General features: G+C 48.2%; 1 protein-coding gene and 1 long non-coding RNA gene across 5 annotated transcripts in view; one reads left to right on the plus strand and one right to left on the minus strand.

The window, feature by feature from the left end:
- Positions 1-16,524, plus strand: part of LOC126647738 (uncharacterized) — an 853,551-nt gene that overhangs the window by 543,085 nt on the left and 293,942 nt on the right. The gene's annotated exons all lie outside the window — the stretch shown is intronic.
- The window catches only part of PHF2 (PHD finger protein 2), a 74,819-nt gene that overhangs the window by 34,421 nt on the left and 23,874 nt on the right, over positions 1-16,524 (minus strand). For both annotated transcript variants that reach the window (XM_050330239.1, XM_050330236.1), the window contains exon 2: positions 3,755-3,840. In XM_050330239.1, coding sequence (XP_050186196.1) covers positions 3,755-3,840 — 86 coding nt within the window. The remainder of the gene's footprint in view (positions 1-3,754; positions 3,841-16,524) is intronic.

The raw sequence follows: 16,524 nt of genomic DNA on the forward strand, positions 1-16,524 counted from the left end.
AGAAAAGCTGATTTTTCAGAAATGATCACAGAGTTCTCTTTCTGCAGAACTTTCTGGTCCAAATTTGACCTTTGGAAAGTCCAACAGCTGAAAAAAAGGGAATATATTTTTATGAAAACTGTATCTCAAAATGAAAAATCCACAGGTATATTTATATTATTTCAAATGTATTTGTGTAGAAGGGATCATCAAATTGAATGCTCAGGAAGCATTTCTTCACTGAAAGGGTAGTCAAGTGACTGGAATGGGTTGCCCAGGGAGGTGGTGGAGTCACTTCCAATGCTGAAGGAAAGGCTGGATGTGGCACTCAGTGCTCTGGTCTAGTTGACAAAGTGGTGATTGGTCAAAGGTTGGACTCCATGATCTTGAGTTTTTTTCCAACCTAAAGGATTCTATGATTCTATGAACTTTCCAGCAGACCAGGGTGCTCCCACCAGAGCAGGGATACCCAGAAGCACACTGTGAGTTTTCTACTGGATCTACATTAAAGTTTGTAACTACTTAAAACGCTCCTCTGCCTGACTTTGGCTCACTTGCAGCTCTGTAACTTCACCGATTTCAAAGGATTTCTCCTGATTTTCACAGCTGCAAACAAGGCAGCAAACAAACCCAGCATTTCCAATTGTGCTATGAAAATGAGCCAAGCCTGCCCAAACGAAGCCCTCACGTTTTACCGCAATGATGTCAGAAAATGCTGTATGAATATGGATGGTTTTTCCCAAAGAGGAGTCCCTACACATTTCATTAAAAGGGAATGGCTCGGAATGCCACGTGACGGGAAGCAATCTTCTGAGAGCAGCCCCTCACCACAGCAGTAACGGGGAAAAATGTAAGGAGAGGAAAATGATTTTTAAATTTGACATCTGGAAAACATATCTGGCGGAAGGCGTGCTCCAGAAATACACGTATATTTTTAAATCCAGACGAGTTGCATAACAGACAATCGGTGTCTGCGTTTCCCCCTTTGCTAATCTCGCAATAATTAAATCCTACCGCTGGACTCCTGGTGCTGCAATGACTCTTCCCCGTTTATTACAAAGCTGATAGTGCTGGATAACGAGTTTAAACACAGACTGGGGCGGTTCATCAGCAAATGGAAGCGATTCCCCCCCGCAGACGTCCCGGCAGCGCCCGGCATGCAAATTCCCAGCAGATGGAATGTACTGAGCCAAGCTGGTCCTGCCCTCACTTCATCCGTCTTTTAACTTCCCTGGCCTGCTGTACCCTGCAAGGAGGGGCTACAGGGTAACAGCCTCCTTTCTCCACAGGATCCTACAGGTTAGTGAGGGAATTGCTATGCAGCTTGTGACCTTGTCAGCAGGACTCAAGGTAAGGGTAGCAATAATTCATGTTTAAATGGACTTTGTGCGCTCCACTACTTTGGTGACTGGTCTCACACATGGTTAAGCTGCCTGTGATGTATTGGAAGGGAGAAAACAAAGTGGCATTGCTGTCCTGCAGGATGGGATGTTGGTCTGTGTTCCCACCACACTGCATCCCCAGCAGCATGGGCAGCAGGTCAAGGGAGACCTGGTGGGTCCCCACCTTCAGCGCTGCCTCCAGCTCTGGGGTCTGACGTCAGAAGGACGTGGAGCTGCTGGAGCCAGTCCAGAGGAGGACCACGGAGATGCTCCCAGGGTTGGATCCCTCTGCTCTGGAGCCAGGTTGAGACAGCTGGGAGGGTTCACCTGGAGAAGAGAAGGCTCCAGGGAGACCTGAGAGCCCCTTGCAGGGCCTAAAGGGGCTCCAGGAGAGCTGGAGAGGGACTTTCAACAAAGGCCTGGAGAGACAGGACACAGGGAATGGCTTCCCACTGCCACAGAGCAGGGTTTGATGGGATGTTGGAAAGGAATTCTTCCCTGTGAGGGTGGTCAGGCCCTGGCACAGGTTTCCCAGAGAAGCTGTGGCTGCCTCTGGATCCCTGGAAGTGTCCAAGGCCAGGCTGGACTGGGTTTGGAGCAACCTGGGCTGGTGGAAGGTGTCCCTGGGATGGAAGGGGGTCGAACTGTGCTCCAGCAGTAATTTCTGCTGGGCTGTGTGAGGCAGGCTCAGGGATGTACCAGTGGATTTTTATTTGAATAAAAAGAACTAAATAGACAGAAACCCTCTTAAAAGCATCATAAATATTGTTGTCCATTCAACTCACATCATCTTAACTGACATATTAAACTTGAAATCTTTTTATTACAACTGCCATTTCTTGAATTCTAGGATGACACACCCCAGTCTTATAGAATTGATATTCAATTCCTGATTACAGGCTTTTGCTGCTTCTGTCTGGGTTTTTTCCTTCACACTGAAAAGTGCCTTTCATCCTTCATAATTCAACATGATATGAAGGCAATCAAAGTATCAGACTCATCTCAGTGTTACACAGAACTCACAGGGGCTGGAGATCCTGTGCTGCTGCTTCTGTCCCAGGTCAGGAACAGTCTGGGAGTGTCTGCAATCACCCCCCTCTTTTCAGCACAACCCTTTCCAATCCCAAATTACTCACTTCAATACGATTTGTGGTTATTTGTGTGACCAATTTCCAGAAATCTTCCAACAAAACACTAGAAAGGCTGATTCTTCTAAACCAGAACATTTTGTAGGGACATATTGATTTAGTTAAGTCTTTCAGAACCAGCCTCTCAAGGGGCATTTTGCCAGCTTCCCAGTTTGTGGGTTCCATGTTCAGGCCCCAGTTGCTGGCAGACCCTCTGGGAGACAGGAACAGCTGCAGGTCATTCAGGTTTCCAGTTCACACTTGGCTTTTAAAAAATCATAGTGGAAAAACAATTCCCATTTTTGACCACAAAACAAATATTTCAGGCTCCTCCCCTCTCCCTCTAGAAAGTTTTTAAACTTTAACAAGTAAGGCAACGCACAAATAATTTCTTGGGTTAAAAATGCTGAATTTTAACACAAAAGGAGTCACTTTCCAGCCATCCCTTAATTCACACTGAAAAAATGACTGTTAGGATTCCTTTGGATCCTGCAGATGAGCACTCAGCTCTTCCTCTGCAGGGTACCCTGAGGTTGCAGAGCAGCAAGATCCTCCCCATCACTGTTGCTTATTTAGAATAACTGGTTTTCAAGTGAACCATTTCATCTTTCACAGGGATTGGTTTCTTTTCTTTTTTTTTTTTCACCCACTGTATAATAGAAAGAAATTGTGAATTAATCTGACCAAAGCAAAACACATCCCACGGTTCTTTCCCAGACAAAACTCCCACTGAGATCAACTGTCACTTTTACTCAGGAGAACCTTCTGTGAAAGAACTGCAAGAACTGGCACCCTCAGTGCATCCTACAAGTTTGACTGCCACGGAAATCGCTGCAGTTCTATATCCAGGCCAAGCACAACAAACTGTTTCTGACTCTTCTCATCCACAGACGGAAAACACCGTGTAGCTTCCAAAACTCCCTGTCTTAGCACTAGCTGCCTCCACAGGGATTTTCTAGCCCACATTCCTCAGTGTGGGCACAACTCATGCATGGAAGGATGCTCATTTCTCTCGTGGGACCGGGGACTGCAGCTCTCCAGGTGGGTGCCTTGCCTGAGCTCACGCACGCGTCTGAGGCCACGCAGAAGCTGCAGCCAAAGCTCCGAGATCCAACCCATGGTGTCCTCCCACTAACATCATTTTCACCTCCTGGTTTGAACTCCAATAGTTATGGCACGCGATACTTAGGGCCCTTTGCAATGACAAAAATAAAAGGTCCTTTTGTCCAAACACACAGCAGGGCCTGGCTGCACACAGGTACTCACAGGTCGACTTTCCGTGGGTTTTCTCACAATTTGGGCAATGATAGATGTCGATGTCTGGTGCCTCTTCCTCTTCCACGCCGACACAACTGGAATAGAAGAAGGTAAATGTGACATTAGCTCAAGTCCATCTCCAAGCACACAATTAATAATGAAAACCCTGTGCATTTACCACTGCCAAGGGCTCCACTGAAACCAGGTTTGAGTGGATTGTACACTGGTGCAGACAGGGGCTTTTGCAGCCTACACTCCTGATGTGGTGCTATAAAAGCTGCCAGCCAGAAGCTCACCACCAGTCCACTGTGGACCTGCATGAAAATATGACAGAGTCCCACAGAGTGGTTTTTTTGCCAGGGAGACCATTTTGTACCCACACAGAGTTTTCCAAAACAAAAACAAAACACAAACACATCTTCCTCTTCACCAAGGATGTGTTGGGAAGCTACAAGGTACTGGAGTGATCTTGGCAAGAGATACCACGTGCACAACTTCCATAGGTTCCACCTCTGTTCCCACACAGGAAGATGAGGAGGGAAAGAAGACGCAGAGCTCAGCACTCGTGGCTGCCAAGGGGATGGGCTGTGATCCCACTGGGATCACTTTGGGTGGCTCAACACAGGCAGCATCACCCACAGCCTGTGGGCACAGGGCATGGACACGATCCAGTGGGGAACACAGTGCTGGGGAGGAACAAAACCAAACAGCAAAGTGTTGAAACACCCCAGGACAAGAAGCTGCTGCACAGTCCAAGTGCTGAGAAGCTCCAAAGAATCCAGGTCCAGCACGACGCTGTTCCTGCCATGGAGGAAGAGCAAACAGGACTCTGCTCCTGCTGCCTCTGTCAGGAGCAGCCCAGGCTGCAAGACACATTTCCAGCACAGAGAAAAGGGTTCAGTGGGGTGCTGTGAGATGCAGCCCTTGTGCTGTGGCTCTGTGGGAGCTCAGCTAGGCAAGAGCACCCACAAGACACACCAAAGGCACCTTAAGCCCCAATACAAGGAAGGCTGGATCACACCAAGAGCTCTCCAGGGGTTTCTCTACTTCACCACCTGAAATGGCTCCTTTGGTGCTCTGCAGTGAGCACAGAGCACCTCTCAGTGCTCCTCAGCTAGCAGAGAACTTCTGCCAGGGAAAGGGCTTGGGCAGGGGTCATGCAATGCCATCTCCATGCACAAGGCCATGTTCTGCCCTCTGGCAATCCACCAGCAGTGCCAAGAGGCAATGAGGGTAGAAATTCAAAGTGTTTAGCTGCTGTTTCTGCCCTGTAGGAAGCAGAGCAGGGGATGGTTGCTCCTCTCCCCCAGGCCAGGCAGCAGGGTCGGTTGGTTCTATCACACGCTTCACAGAACCTCTCAAATCACTCTCACCCTGTGCAAGCTCTGCAGGACAACACCAACACGTCCAAAAATGAGTTCAACAGCCAGAGAAATTCATGTTGTGTGGACGCACCAGCAGCACCTGGTGATGGTCCAGATGCAGGGAGGCTGTGACCTTCTGGGTGCAGTGGTAAAGGAAGGATAACCCATGACCATGCTCCTACCTCTTCCACAGAGTCCCTGGGACCCCCCTGCCTGGCTCTGTGGAGCTCAGGGCTCTCTGGTGCCCTTGGCAGGGTGTGCAGGTGTGCATGAACCAACACATGCACCCCTGGGGTAGGGGGGCAGCTGTTAAAAAGCACTGAGACCCCTCAGTCCCAAACCCCTGCTGACCCCAAGGCACACAGGGACGTGTGAGGTCCCCATCACAAGCCACAGACACACCTACTGCTACAGAAAAGCATCAACAAAGTCAAAGCTGCAACCAAGCTGGGAAAGGCCAAACTAGTTAAGATACAGAAACACAGCTTTTTTATTACCATTGTAAGCCTTCTGTCAAAATGAGATCCTGCCAGAAACCTTGGTGGGTACGGTCCCCTTGTTGCAGCTGCCAGTGCGGGAGCCAACTCCCTCCAAAACAAAGCCCAGGCTGAGAGAAGCTCTGCAACCAAAGCCAGAGACTCTCTCATCACTGAAAGCCCAGCCTGGGAACAGGAGTCATTATTTCAGAAATGTGTCAAAGCAACTGCAGATTTGGCTGATATTTTTCATTAAACAGTTAGCTGAAAAAATACAAAATCGTTGTGTGTCCCTGGGCAGACAGAACGGAAAACTGAAATTTGCAGACAGGAAAAATCATCATCACAACAGCCCAGTCCTCAGAGTGCAGTTCATACAGAGACAAAAATATCAGACTAGTAGAAAATACCAGAAAAACTAGCAGAAAAATACCAGATTTGTCAGTAGAAAATTTAAACAAACCCTGGCAGATTAGAGTCAGAGTAAGAGAATGTAGAGGATTCCTCTACCCACAGAGCTGTGTCAGCTGCTTATGCCACTGGATTCATCTCGCTAAGCTCAGTAAAGGTATGGATTAGGCTCTCTCCAAGGGCTTGAAAAGCCTATATTTAGCTAAAGCAAGGAGATGAGACCCTTGGGCACTGGATGGGAGAAGGTTTGACCAGCCATGGCACAGGGCGATGGCTGCAGCGTGGTGAGAGCCATTGTTCTGAGAGCGAGTCAAACATCTAACGAGAACAAGGCAGAGAAGTAAAAATAACTGACCTCAAACTCCAGCGGGCCCCGAGAACACACAGTCAACTTTTCCAGCCCCGGCACAGCCTTGGAATAAGGTTTGGCCACTTACAGCTGCTTGCAGGCAAAAGCTGCTGCCCTCAGTGTGCAGGAAACTGGGAGTGTGAACTGTCCAAGGGATCCCCTGACTGATCTGCCTGGGGGATCTGCAGCCAAAATATCGTCCCATTCCAGTCTGTGCCCCTCTTCTCAACCAGCAGAGCTTGGCTCAGCAGGTACTGCCACCAGCAGGGCTGTTGGTGGCTTCCACATGGGGATAGGCACAGGAAACTGAATTTCCATAGTTAAAGCCGGACTCCCAGACAGCCCCTCAAGACCATTCCCACCATCTGTATCGGGTTTATGTGGCAAGATTTGGGTGTCAGGGGGACATGACTGACCCTTGTGTTGGTCTGAGCATTTCCACCTGGGAATAAGAAACAGAAGGGGACTGCCAGCCTTGGTAGAACCCACGTCCAGTTTCTGAAGCGTCTCCTTCTCAATTTACCAGTGTGTTTTTTCTCAGGGTGGTTAATTACCAATAGAATAGAATCAAAGCATTTCTCCAGCTGAAAAAAAAACCAAGTCATCTACAGCGACTGAACAGTGGTGTCCTCCCCCTCAGCCCCCGAATTCCAGCACAAATGGCGCTCTGTGGTTTGCATCTATTGCTTTTTTCCATGAGAACACTCTGCTTTGGTCCCTCCCGCTTTTTTTTTCAGCCCCATTTGCCCGAGAGAAACACAAACATCCAAAAGACTCGAACCAAGTGCCTGACTCCCTACAACGATCAGACGAGTCCAGAGGAGGCTGGCACGGGATCACAGCCAGTGTGGGATCCAGGTGGTGTGCTCAGGGTCCAGGCAGGGTGCTCAGGATCCAGGCAATGTGCTCAAAATCCAGGCAGGGTGCTCAGGATCCAGGCAGGGTGCTCGGGATCCAGGCAGGGTGCTCAGGATCCAGGCGGTGTGCTCAGGACCAACAGCAGCCTGCTTGGGAGCAGGATCCTGCAGTGCCCCCACAACAGCATCAGTGTGAGTCCTGGGTGTGTTACCTTTGAAGAACTGGGAAAAGCTCCCAGTAGCACTGCTGGGTGATTATTCAGATCTGCCAGTGAGATGAAGCCGGAGGTACAAGGGTCAGCAAAGGAACACTGAGGCAGAGCTGGCCAGGGACAGGCAGGGAGTGGGGGATGTGGAGCAGGAGCAGGAACAAGAGCAGACTGATCTGCTTCAAGAGTCCAAGAATCCATTTCCAGTAGCACAGACATCCCAAACCTGTGTGCTGACATCCTGGCAGGACCCTGCTCTGCTGCAGGAACTCCCAAACTGAGGAGAGCTGCACTTACACTGTGAAGGAGATGGGGAAACTCATCCTGCTGTTTGCGCAGCACGGGCACCATTCCGTGCTCGGAGGGGTGTGAGCACAACCCGGGTGTCCCCCAGCAACACACCCAGGGCTGGGTGTCTCTGACCCTGCATTATCTGCTGATGCTGCTTTCTCACCGTGTGACAGGGAAGGCGTCTGGCAGGACCAAACATGTCCCTGGGGAAAGCACCACGTTCCCAAAGTGAATTAGAAGGAGAACACTTTTCCTTGGTGAAGGACTGAATCACAGAGTCATGGAATTCTTAAGGTTGGAAAAGCCCTCGGAGATCACGGAGTCCAATCACTCCCCAGGGCTGCCAAGGCCACCACTAACCCATGTCCACCAGTGCCCTAAACAGCCTGTGCCAGGGTTGTGCCACTCTTTTGTGGGGAAATTTTCCCTAGAAAACCCTTCCCAGACATCCTGCAAAGCCCCACGCTCGCTGTCCCATCAGCATTCTCACCATGCAGTGCCAGCTGGGAACTGGGGATGAAACTGGTGTGGAGGGCAGGGATGTGGGATGCAGGAGCAGCAGCCACTACCACCACTCACAGCTCAAGAAACCCTTCTGTCCAAACCCAGCAAAGATGGCCTAAGAGATTAATTACCGAGCGTCCAGGAATGCCTTCTTGGAACAACTTAAACCAACCTAATGGTTGATTTTTAAATGGTTGTTAAGTGATTTAACTCAGGTTGAGGCAGTACAAAACTTATTTGATAATGAGATAAAAGGGAAACATTATTACCGATGTGTTTGAATTTTACAGACACTGTTGTGGGAAAAAAAAATAATAATAATGACAAGTAAAGGCTTTGATATTGCAGCTGTTTAAGCTGATATCTCACCCGTGTTACAGGGATTTAAAGGAGAATTAGCATATTAGAAGCTTTTGCAGTCAGAGGCTACAAATTACATTTTTATTAGAAACTCTGCCCTTTGCCACTTTAAAATGAAATTGCTTCTGTGTTCGCAGTGAAGAGATGTTCAAGCTTCAGTATTCTGACAAAGTTAACCACGATTTTTCTTATGCAGGCAACAATAATAAAAGGTGCATGAATTCAACTGGTTTTATGGCATAAATGTTCCTGGGGCCCTTGATTTGCCATCTGCAGGGAGGTGACATTTTAAGTAGTTTTAGGAGAAAAATTAATTAATTGTTCTGTCAAAACCATGTCATCTCCATTATCAACCAGAAGACAAGTATAGAAAAACATGAAAAAATAAAATAAGCAAAAGGCTCTTTGATGGGAAAGAAAATCAAATCTATGGATACAGAAATAGAGCAGAAGGAAAAATAAGCTGAGATCCCAACTTCTGAAACCAACCAAAGCCACATGCTTTTTCCACTCCTGAGGACCATTCCAAACAGGTGAAACACAGGGTGTCCAACCAGACAATGTATTAAACTTGAATCCTTCAACTTTTACCCCTTTACCAGAAGCATGTTGAAAGCTCAGGACATTTTATCACCATTAAAATTGACATGTCAACTCTTATTACACACAACCACGTGTCCCCTCTCCTTAAATAAGTCCAATTGCAAATCACTTTTATTCCCAGAAACAAACTGGTATACCAGCATTGCATTCAGCCTTAGAAAAGTGGTGATGCATTTCTCACTCCTCTTCTCTTCTCTTCTCTTCTCTTCTCTTCTCTTCTCTTCTCTTCTCTTCTCTTCTCTTCTCTTCTCTCTTCTCTTCTCTTCTCTCTTCTCTTCTCTCTTCTCTTCTCTTCTCTTCTCTCTTCTCTTCTCTTCTCTTCTCTTCTCTTCTCTTCTTCTTCCTTTTCCTCTTCTCTTCCTCTTCTTTCTCCAGCACAGAAAAAATCACAGCATTTTTAGAGGTAAGAAAGGTCATAATTAGGGATTAACCTGATCTCATCCTTACCCCTTAACAACTGGTATCATTCCTTGGTGAGTCACTGATCATGTCTTGCACAATAAGGCTCTTCCTTAACAACAAGGTGTCGTTGGACACCCGTCCAGTTCCAGAAGCCTCCACCTCCTGAGCAAAGCTGTAGGTACTGCATGAAAAACGGGACTTCCCAGCAGTGGAGAGGCTCAGGCTTCACTTTTTGATGCCAAGCCAATGTTAAGTGGCAGCAGTTTCTTGTGTCCACATCCCGGCATCCAGAAATGCAACAGCCAACACCGTGGGCACAGGGGATGTCAAGAGAAGATAGAAAAAGGGAAAGAAGGAAGAGAGCAAGGAAATGAGCTGTTCCCTGGGTTCACTTCTCCTGGGATGTTTTCCTGGTGGCTGTTACAGGGTGAACTCTGACCAGGGCTCTCCCCTGCGTGCTCTCCAGTGTCTCCAGAGCAAACAGACAAGCCTTTTCCTAACCAGAAGGATTTGTCTCATCTGATCAGTCACATGTTTTCACAAAACAGAGATTTTGGAGATTTTTGCTCTCCCTGCCTTTTCATCCCAGTGCTTCAGCCTGTTGTACGAGCTGCTGTCTTGGATAAACTCGTCTCTCTGCTTGGCTGAACCGTATTTTGTGATTTATATTTTTTCCCAAACTTGTGGTATGCAGCAGAGCATTCCCCTTTGGGAGAAAACAGGAATTACTTGACCTCTATAAAACTATTTGTAAAAGTGAGTGAACTTGGGACCTCACTGGAAAACAATCACTACAGCCAGCTAAGCCAGCTGGATGATATCTTTTTAATTGCAAACGTCTGAGGGACTTCAGGGGTGTTGCTGTCCAGTGCAGGTGCTTGGCCCCTCTGTGTTGAGGAGAATAAGCTGCCCCATTGCTGGTGTGAAGCTCCATCTCTGCAGTGCACGGGCACTCAGGTGCATGGACCACCTCCATGTTTACCACAGACCCACATCTGCCAAGGGCTCAACAGAAATCCCAAACCACAACGAGAATTCCCCACTCAGGGAAGTGATCGGCTGCTTGGGACACAGGCTTGCTGCTCCCGTTCAAAGTGGCAGCCTGCTCTGAGCTCGCCAGAGAGCAAAACTCACAGGCAGAGGTTTAGAAACATAGGCTGGACTCTTTTCAGAAGGAGTATCCCAAATAGCAAGGAAACCTAAAGCAAAACTGAGCACAGAAACAGAATGCAGCCATTGGGAATTGAAACTGCATTCAGAGAACTACAGATTCCTGTCATCAACAACAGCCGGATTCTTCGTGCCTGAGTCATACAACAAGTTTAAAAACACCAGAAACAAATCATATTTAGCAACTGGGGCCATTATCACAGGATCCATTTCCCTCAGGTGTACTAGTTTTGTTCCTATTACACTGAGCACTAGGAATGATCCTCCTCCCCTGCTTTCTGTGAGCGGGTCAATCGGGGTGGAAAAGGCTCCCTGGTTTTTGGAGGCATTAGACCTCACCCCCTCCCTTCTGTTCTCAGCGATTTCTGCCATCTCAACACATTACAAAGCAAAGAGTAACTTGCTTTTCACATCTTGCCATCCAGCAGGACCTGGACAAGCCCGACCAGTGGCCCCTGGGAATGCCATGGTGTTTAACAAACCAAGTGCAAGTGCTGCACCTGGGTCACGACAACCCCTGCTATCATTCCAGGTGGGGGATGAACAGATGGAAAGTAGCCCTTCCAAGAAGGACTCGAGGGTGCTGGTGGGTGGGAGGGTGGACATGACCCAGCACCCAGAACCCCTTCATGTGCTGGGCTGATCCCACAGCATGGGCAGAGGGCAGGGAGGGGATTCTGCCCCTCTGCCCCCTGCAGAGCTGCCTTGGTGCCCCACCTTGGCAGCACCAAGATGATCAGAGGGATGGAGCAGCTCTGCTGGGAGGAAAGGTGAGAGAATTGGGGTTGTTCAAGGCTTCAGGATGACCTAATTGTGGCCTTCCAGTACCTTCCAGAGCCTACAAGAAAGACAGAGAGACACTATTTACAAGGGCCTGGGGTGACAGGACAAGGGGGAATGGCTTCACACTGACAGAGAGTAGGTTTAGATTAGACATTAGGAAGAAATTATTTACTATAAATTCAGTGAGGGCACAGGTTGCCCAGAGAAGCTGTGGCTGCCCCATCCCTGGAAGTGTCCAAGGCCAGGTTGGACGGGGCTTGGAGCAATGCACACGTTTGGCTGCATTTTCTTTCCTTCAACTATGTGTTTAAGCTACAAGCCACATTCTGGGTGCTGGTCTACTCTTTGTGGTCTGTTCCTGGGGCACAAAGGACAGAGGAATTGCCCTCACTGCTCAGCTGGGAATTCTCCTGTGCAGGGCATGCCCAGATGCCACAGAACCAGCTGGCATTACCTGCTTTCATACCAGGTAACTAAAGTGCTCAATAACATACCAAACTCAAGACTGATTTAGTATTCCTTTCCTAAAAACAGTTGGAGCAATTCAGGGAGCCACAATCTTCATGTATCTATCACAGGGAGAGAGGGCTGCAGTCCCGGTGAGCTGTGACCAAAACATCTCTGTACCTCAGTTAATATCATATTTAGGGAACGTAGTAACTTTAAAGCATTTTCCCAACCTTTGCTGCTCTTTGGATTCCTTTATACTTTCTTGATGTCATCCATAGATGACATCCACAGTCTCTCCTTTTCATGTCAAGTTCTTCCTCGTTGCAAGAGCCAACATCACCTCTCTCACCCAGGTATCAAGAGAACCTCCAGAAAGAGCCGAGAGAGCGTTTTACAAACATCAGCTTATGTAAGAATTCCATTTTCCTGGTTCTGCATTTAAACCCCCACCATGCTTAGGAACCACAAATCTTTACCCAAGGTGTTTAGTGTGAGGGAAACTCACAGAAAACACAGATTCTAGATTTATGTTTGACACCATCCCCAGAAAAGGCATTTTTATTTTCTAAACACAATCTGAATTAGAGAACCACAGAACAGTTTGGGTTGGATGGGACCTTTAAAGGACATCTATCCCTAAGACATTTGCCTCCCCCTTGGAGTTAGACTCGTGCAATCATGATATGCACACACTTTATGACCTGCAGAGCATCTCCATGCTGGAGTTGAAGTCCTCTGCAGGTCCTCCTGACCTCTGCAGACACTGGATGTCAAGACAAGAGCTTCAGCTAAGGCTTCTCTGCAGAGGCTGGACCCAAATGACTCTCTGGGGTCTGTTCAGGTGTGCCATGAACCTTGTTCCTGTTTGGTACAGAACAAACTGCCCGGGCCACACAACCCCCTCCACCAGACCCCCCATGCTGGTGTCACATCCAGGGGTGAAGCTGCCCTCAGGTTTGGGCTCCTGGGGAGGGGGAACAGCCAGGTGGCTGTTGCTGCACCACAGAGCACGGGTGGGAGGAGGGGGGAAACCACAGCACATCTCTTTGGTAAAGCTGCACCTGGAGCTTCTGCAGTTGCAGCACAAAGCAGGACCTTGAGAGCACAGGAGCCCGGCCCTGGGGCTGCCCTGGAGCCAGAACCAGCTCTGCTGGCCTGGGGCAAGCCCACAGCTGGGACTCTGCTCCCCCAAGGAGCAGTGACAAATGGTGAGCAGCAGCCAAATCACATCCTGAGAGCAAGGACTTGTTTATTTAATACAATCCTCCCTCCAAACAGACCACACACCCCTACCTGTTCCTGCACTAGAGTAGTCCCCAAGAAGTTTTCTACCTTTGTCACAGAACAACAGAATCCCAGGATATGCTGAGCTGGAAGAGATCCACAAGGATCATCCAGTCCAACTCCTGGCCCTGCACAGGACCATCCCCAAGAGTCACCCCCTGTGCCCCAGAGGATCATCCAAACCCTCCTGCAGCTCTGGCAGCCTTGGGGCTGTGCCCACTGCCCTGGGGAGCCTGTTCAGTGCCAACCACCCTCTGGGGGAAGAACCTTTCCCTGAGATCCACCCTGAGCCTGCCCTGACACAGCTCCAGCCATTCCCTGGGGCTGTCCCTGGTCCCCCCAGAGCAGAGCTCAGTCCTGCCCCTCCTCTGCCCCTGCCCAGGCAGTTCGAACTGCAGGGAGGTCTCCCCTCAGTCTCCTCTGCTCCAGCTGAACACCCCAAGTGCCCTCAGTGTCCTCACACGGCTTCAAATCCAGGCCCTTCCCCATCTTTGTTGACCTCCTTTGCACACTCTGTTTAATACAAACCTCTCTCCAGACAGATCACACACCCCCAGCTGTTCCTTCCCAAGAAGATTTCTCCCTGTGTCACTTGAAAGCCACCACCCCCTGCTCTTAAGAAAGTGCTTCAGTGGGTTTAAAGTTCTTTTGATCCCTAAGCCCTCAGATGGCAACACATGGCCTGAGAGGAAAGATGGATCCTGTGAGCAAACATCTTGCCTCTTGTTTTCCAAGGGCATACTGGGATGTGTCAGGTGTCCAGGGATTCTGAAGGAACATCAGGACAGCTGGTAAAAGAATCTGGTAGACAAGTAACTTCTCACTTATTCATACAATTATTAAAAGTGGTTATTAATAAATCAGTGCAGATCTATGTCCCATCTCTCACAGTTTGGCCAAACCCATCGGGATACATTTAACTTTGAATGTTGAACATGTTCGATGTAACTCTTCAAAGTCCATCAGTCCCAGAAGTTACTCTGGAAAGTAATGGAGCTCAAAGAACCACTGGGTATCCACTGCAAAGATTAAGCCCAGCTTTTGCAGCCCTGACAATAATGGAGAGTACAACTCCATCACAAAGTGGGTACCAAACCAACCTGGAGCCCTGAGCAGGGGGCTGAGGTGACACCAGGGCTGCTCCAGCTGACCAACCAAAAACTGCTGCTGGTGGGCATATCTGGCTTCAGCCTGGTTGTACTGAAGCCACTCCTGAGGGACCACGCTCAGAAAAGCCTGTGCTCATGGGACAGAGGTAAGTTTCTAGATTTCCAAAGCCTAAACCCAGTTCCTTCCCTATAGCACCCAAGAACACAAGGCCTGGCACAGGTTGTGGCTGCCCCATCCCTGGAAGTGTCCAAGGCCAGGCTGGATGCAGCTTGGAGTGACCTGGTCTTGCAGGTCTCTCCTAACCCAAACCATGTTGTGATTCTGGGATTCTCTTTCATCATGAAAACAAGTTGCTCAAAGATGGCTGTTCCCTCCATTGCAGGCAGCAATACATGAACACTGGGGATGCCAATCCAGGGATACAACACTCTTTATGATGATATTATCATGAAAAGCTTGATGTCCTGTCACATGGGTGTCCATGCTCACTTCAACACGCTACAGGTCACTAATTGCTGCTTTAGTTTTCAATATATTCCCTCACAAAAGGTAAGAAATTCGCCGAGGAAACAGTGGTGGCCTTTGCCGATGAATCATTTCCCTCCACAACCCCTGCTGACTTAGAGGTCTTTTCCAAACCCTCAGAGGTCTTCTCCAAACTTAACAATTCTGTGGTTCTGTGACTCTGAAGCCCCAGCTCCATCTGGATTCAGGTCACTTCTCCAATGCCCCTGGCTTTGCTATTAGGAGCGGGTGGCAGTGAATTGGGTCACAGTCTCAGCTCCATCCCCTGCTGCTGGATACCCAAGCAGGTCCTTGGCTCTGCCCTCCATGAGGCAGCAAAGAGGCTGGGAGACCCAATTCTGCCTTCTGAAGACACCATAAGTAGGTCAGGCGAGGAGCAGAGAGAGATGTGATCTGGCTCTCACTCGTGCTTTAAGCAAAACATGTTAATTTACAAGATGAAAATAGCCCCAAAGAGACAGCACGCCGCGTGGAAGACAAAGTATTAACATAAATAAACTCTGAAACATCCTCACTGCCCCTTTCCTGAAGCAGGAACAGAGGCAGGGATTTGTAGGAAGAATGTGGTGCACTGTCTACAGGAGGCTGCAGCAGTGCCACACTATCCCAGGAACAGCACATTGCAGGGACCAAAACCGTGGGAACTTCCAATGCCTCACCAGAAGGTAAATCCACACAGGGATTGTAATCATCTGAGCCAATTCCTGCTCTTGCAGCCCATCCTCTGCCACGCATGTGGCAGCTGAATTTGGATCTGCTTATGTCCTATTAATAGGAAGAAACCTAAATAAGGAAAAGGAAATATAAAAGGGGAAAACCACCAACTTTGAGCCAAGATGAATGAATGGCAGGAATCCTAAGGCTGTTTTTCAAAGGCATCCAGATCTATCTCATGTCTTCTCACACCTGGATGTTCTATTCTGTGTTAAATAACTTTTCACTGGGTTTCAGGGGAAGTTCTATCTACAGTCCCTTTTCTTATTGCGATATTCAAATGAACTTTTTCCTTAAGTTTAGCTTCTGATTTTGCATCACGTTATTTTATTCTATTGCATTGCATTTAAATTAAATTAAATTAAAATTTTATTTTAATTACTGTACTGTATTTTATTGTATTTAATTATTTTATTTTATATTTTATCTTTATTATTTCATTTTAAATTCGCTAGAAGACACTTTAGTTTCCAGAATAAAACTTTACAAACTTGACATGAATAGTGGAACTGGTCAAATTTATCCCCTATCCTCTCAGAATTTTAAAACAAAATACAAAGTAAAATCACTGTTCTATGTCTTCCCCACTGGAGACACAGATACATCCCCTTATGCATAAACCTACACAGTCAGACACAAAGAACATTTTCACATCACCACACTCTTGACCGTGAATAGACTCCATGTATCCATCAGGGAATTATCATTGATTTTATCTGGGAGATGCTCAGAGGCTGAGAGGAAGCCCCGAGTCTGAGATCACATCACACATGTGCTGACAGACACTGAGCACTGTGACCCATCTCGGGTCAGGACTGGTCACACTCAGCCCAGCAGGGACCGGCTGAGCTGCTGACAGGACGTGCAGTCACAGAATAGCCTGAGTTGGAAGGACCCTCAAGGATCATCCAGTCCAG

Source organism: Myiozetetes cayanensis, unplaced genomic scaffold (genome assembly GCF_022539395.1).
Source record: "Myiozetetes cayanensis isolate MyiCay16 unplaced genomic scaffold, myiCay2020 scf40, whole genome shotgun sequence".
Taxonomy (NCBI): Eukaryota; Metazoa; Chordata; class Aves; order Passeriformes; family Tyrannidae; genus Myiozetetes; species Myiozetetes cayanensis.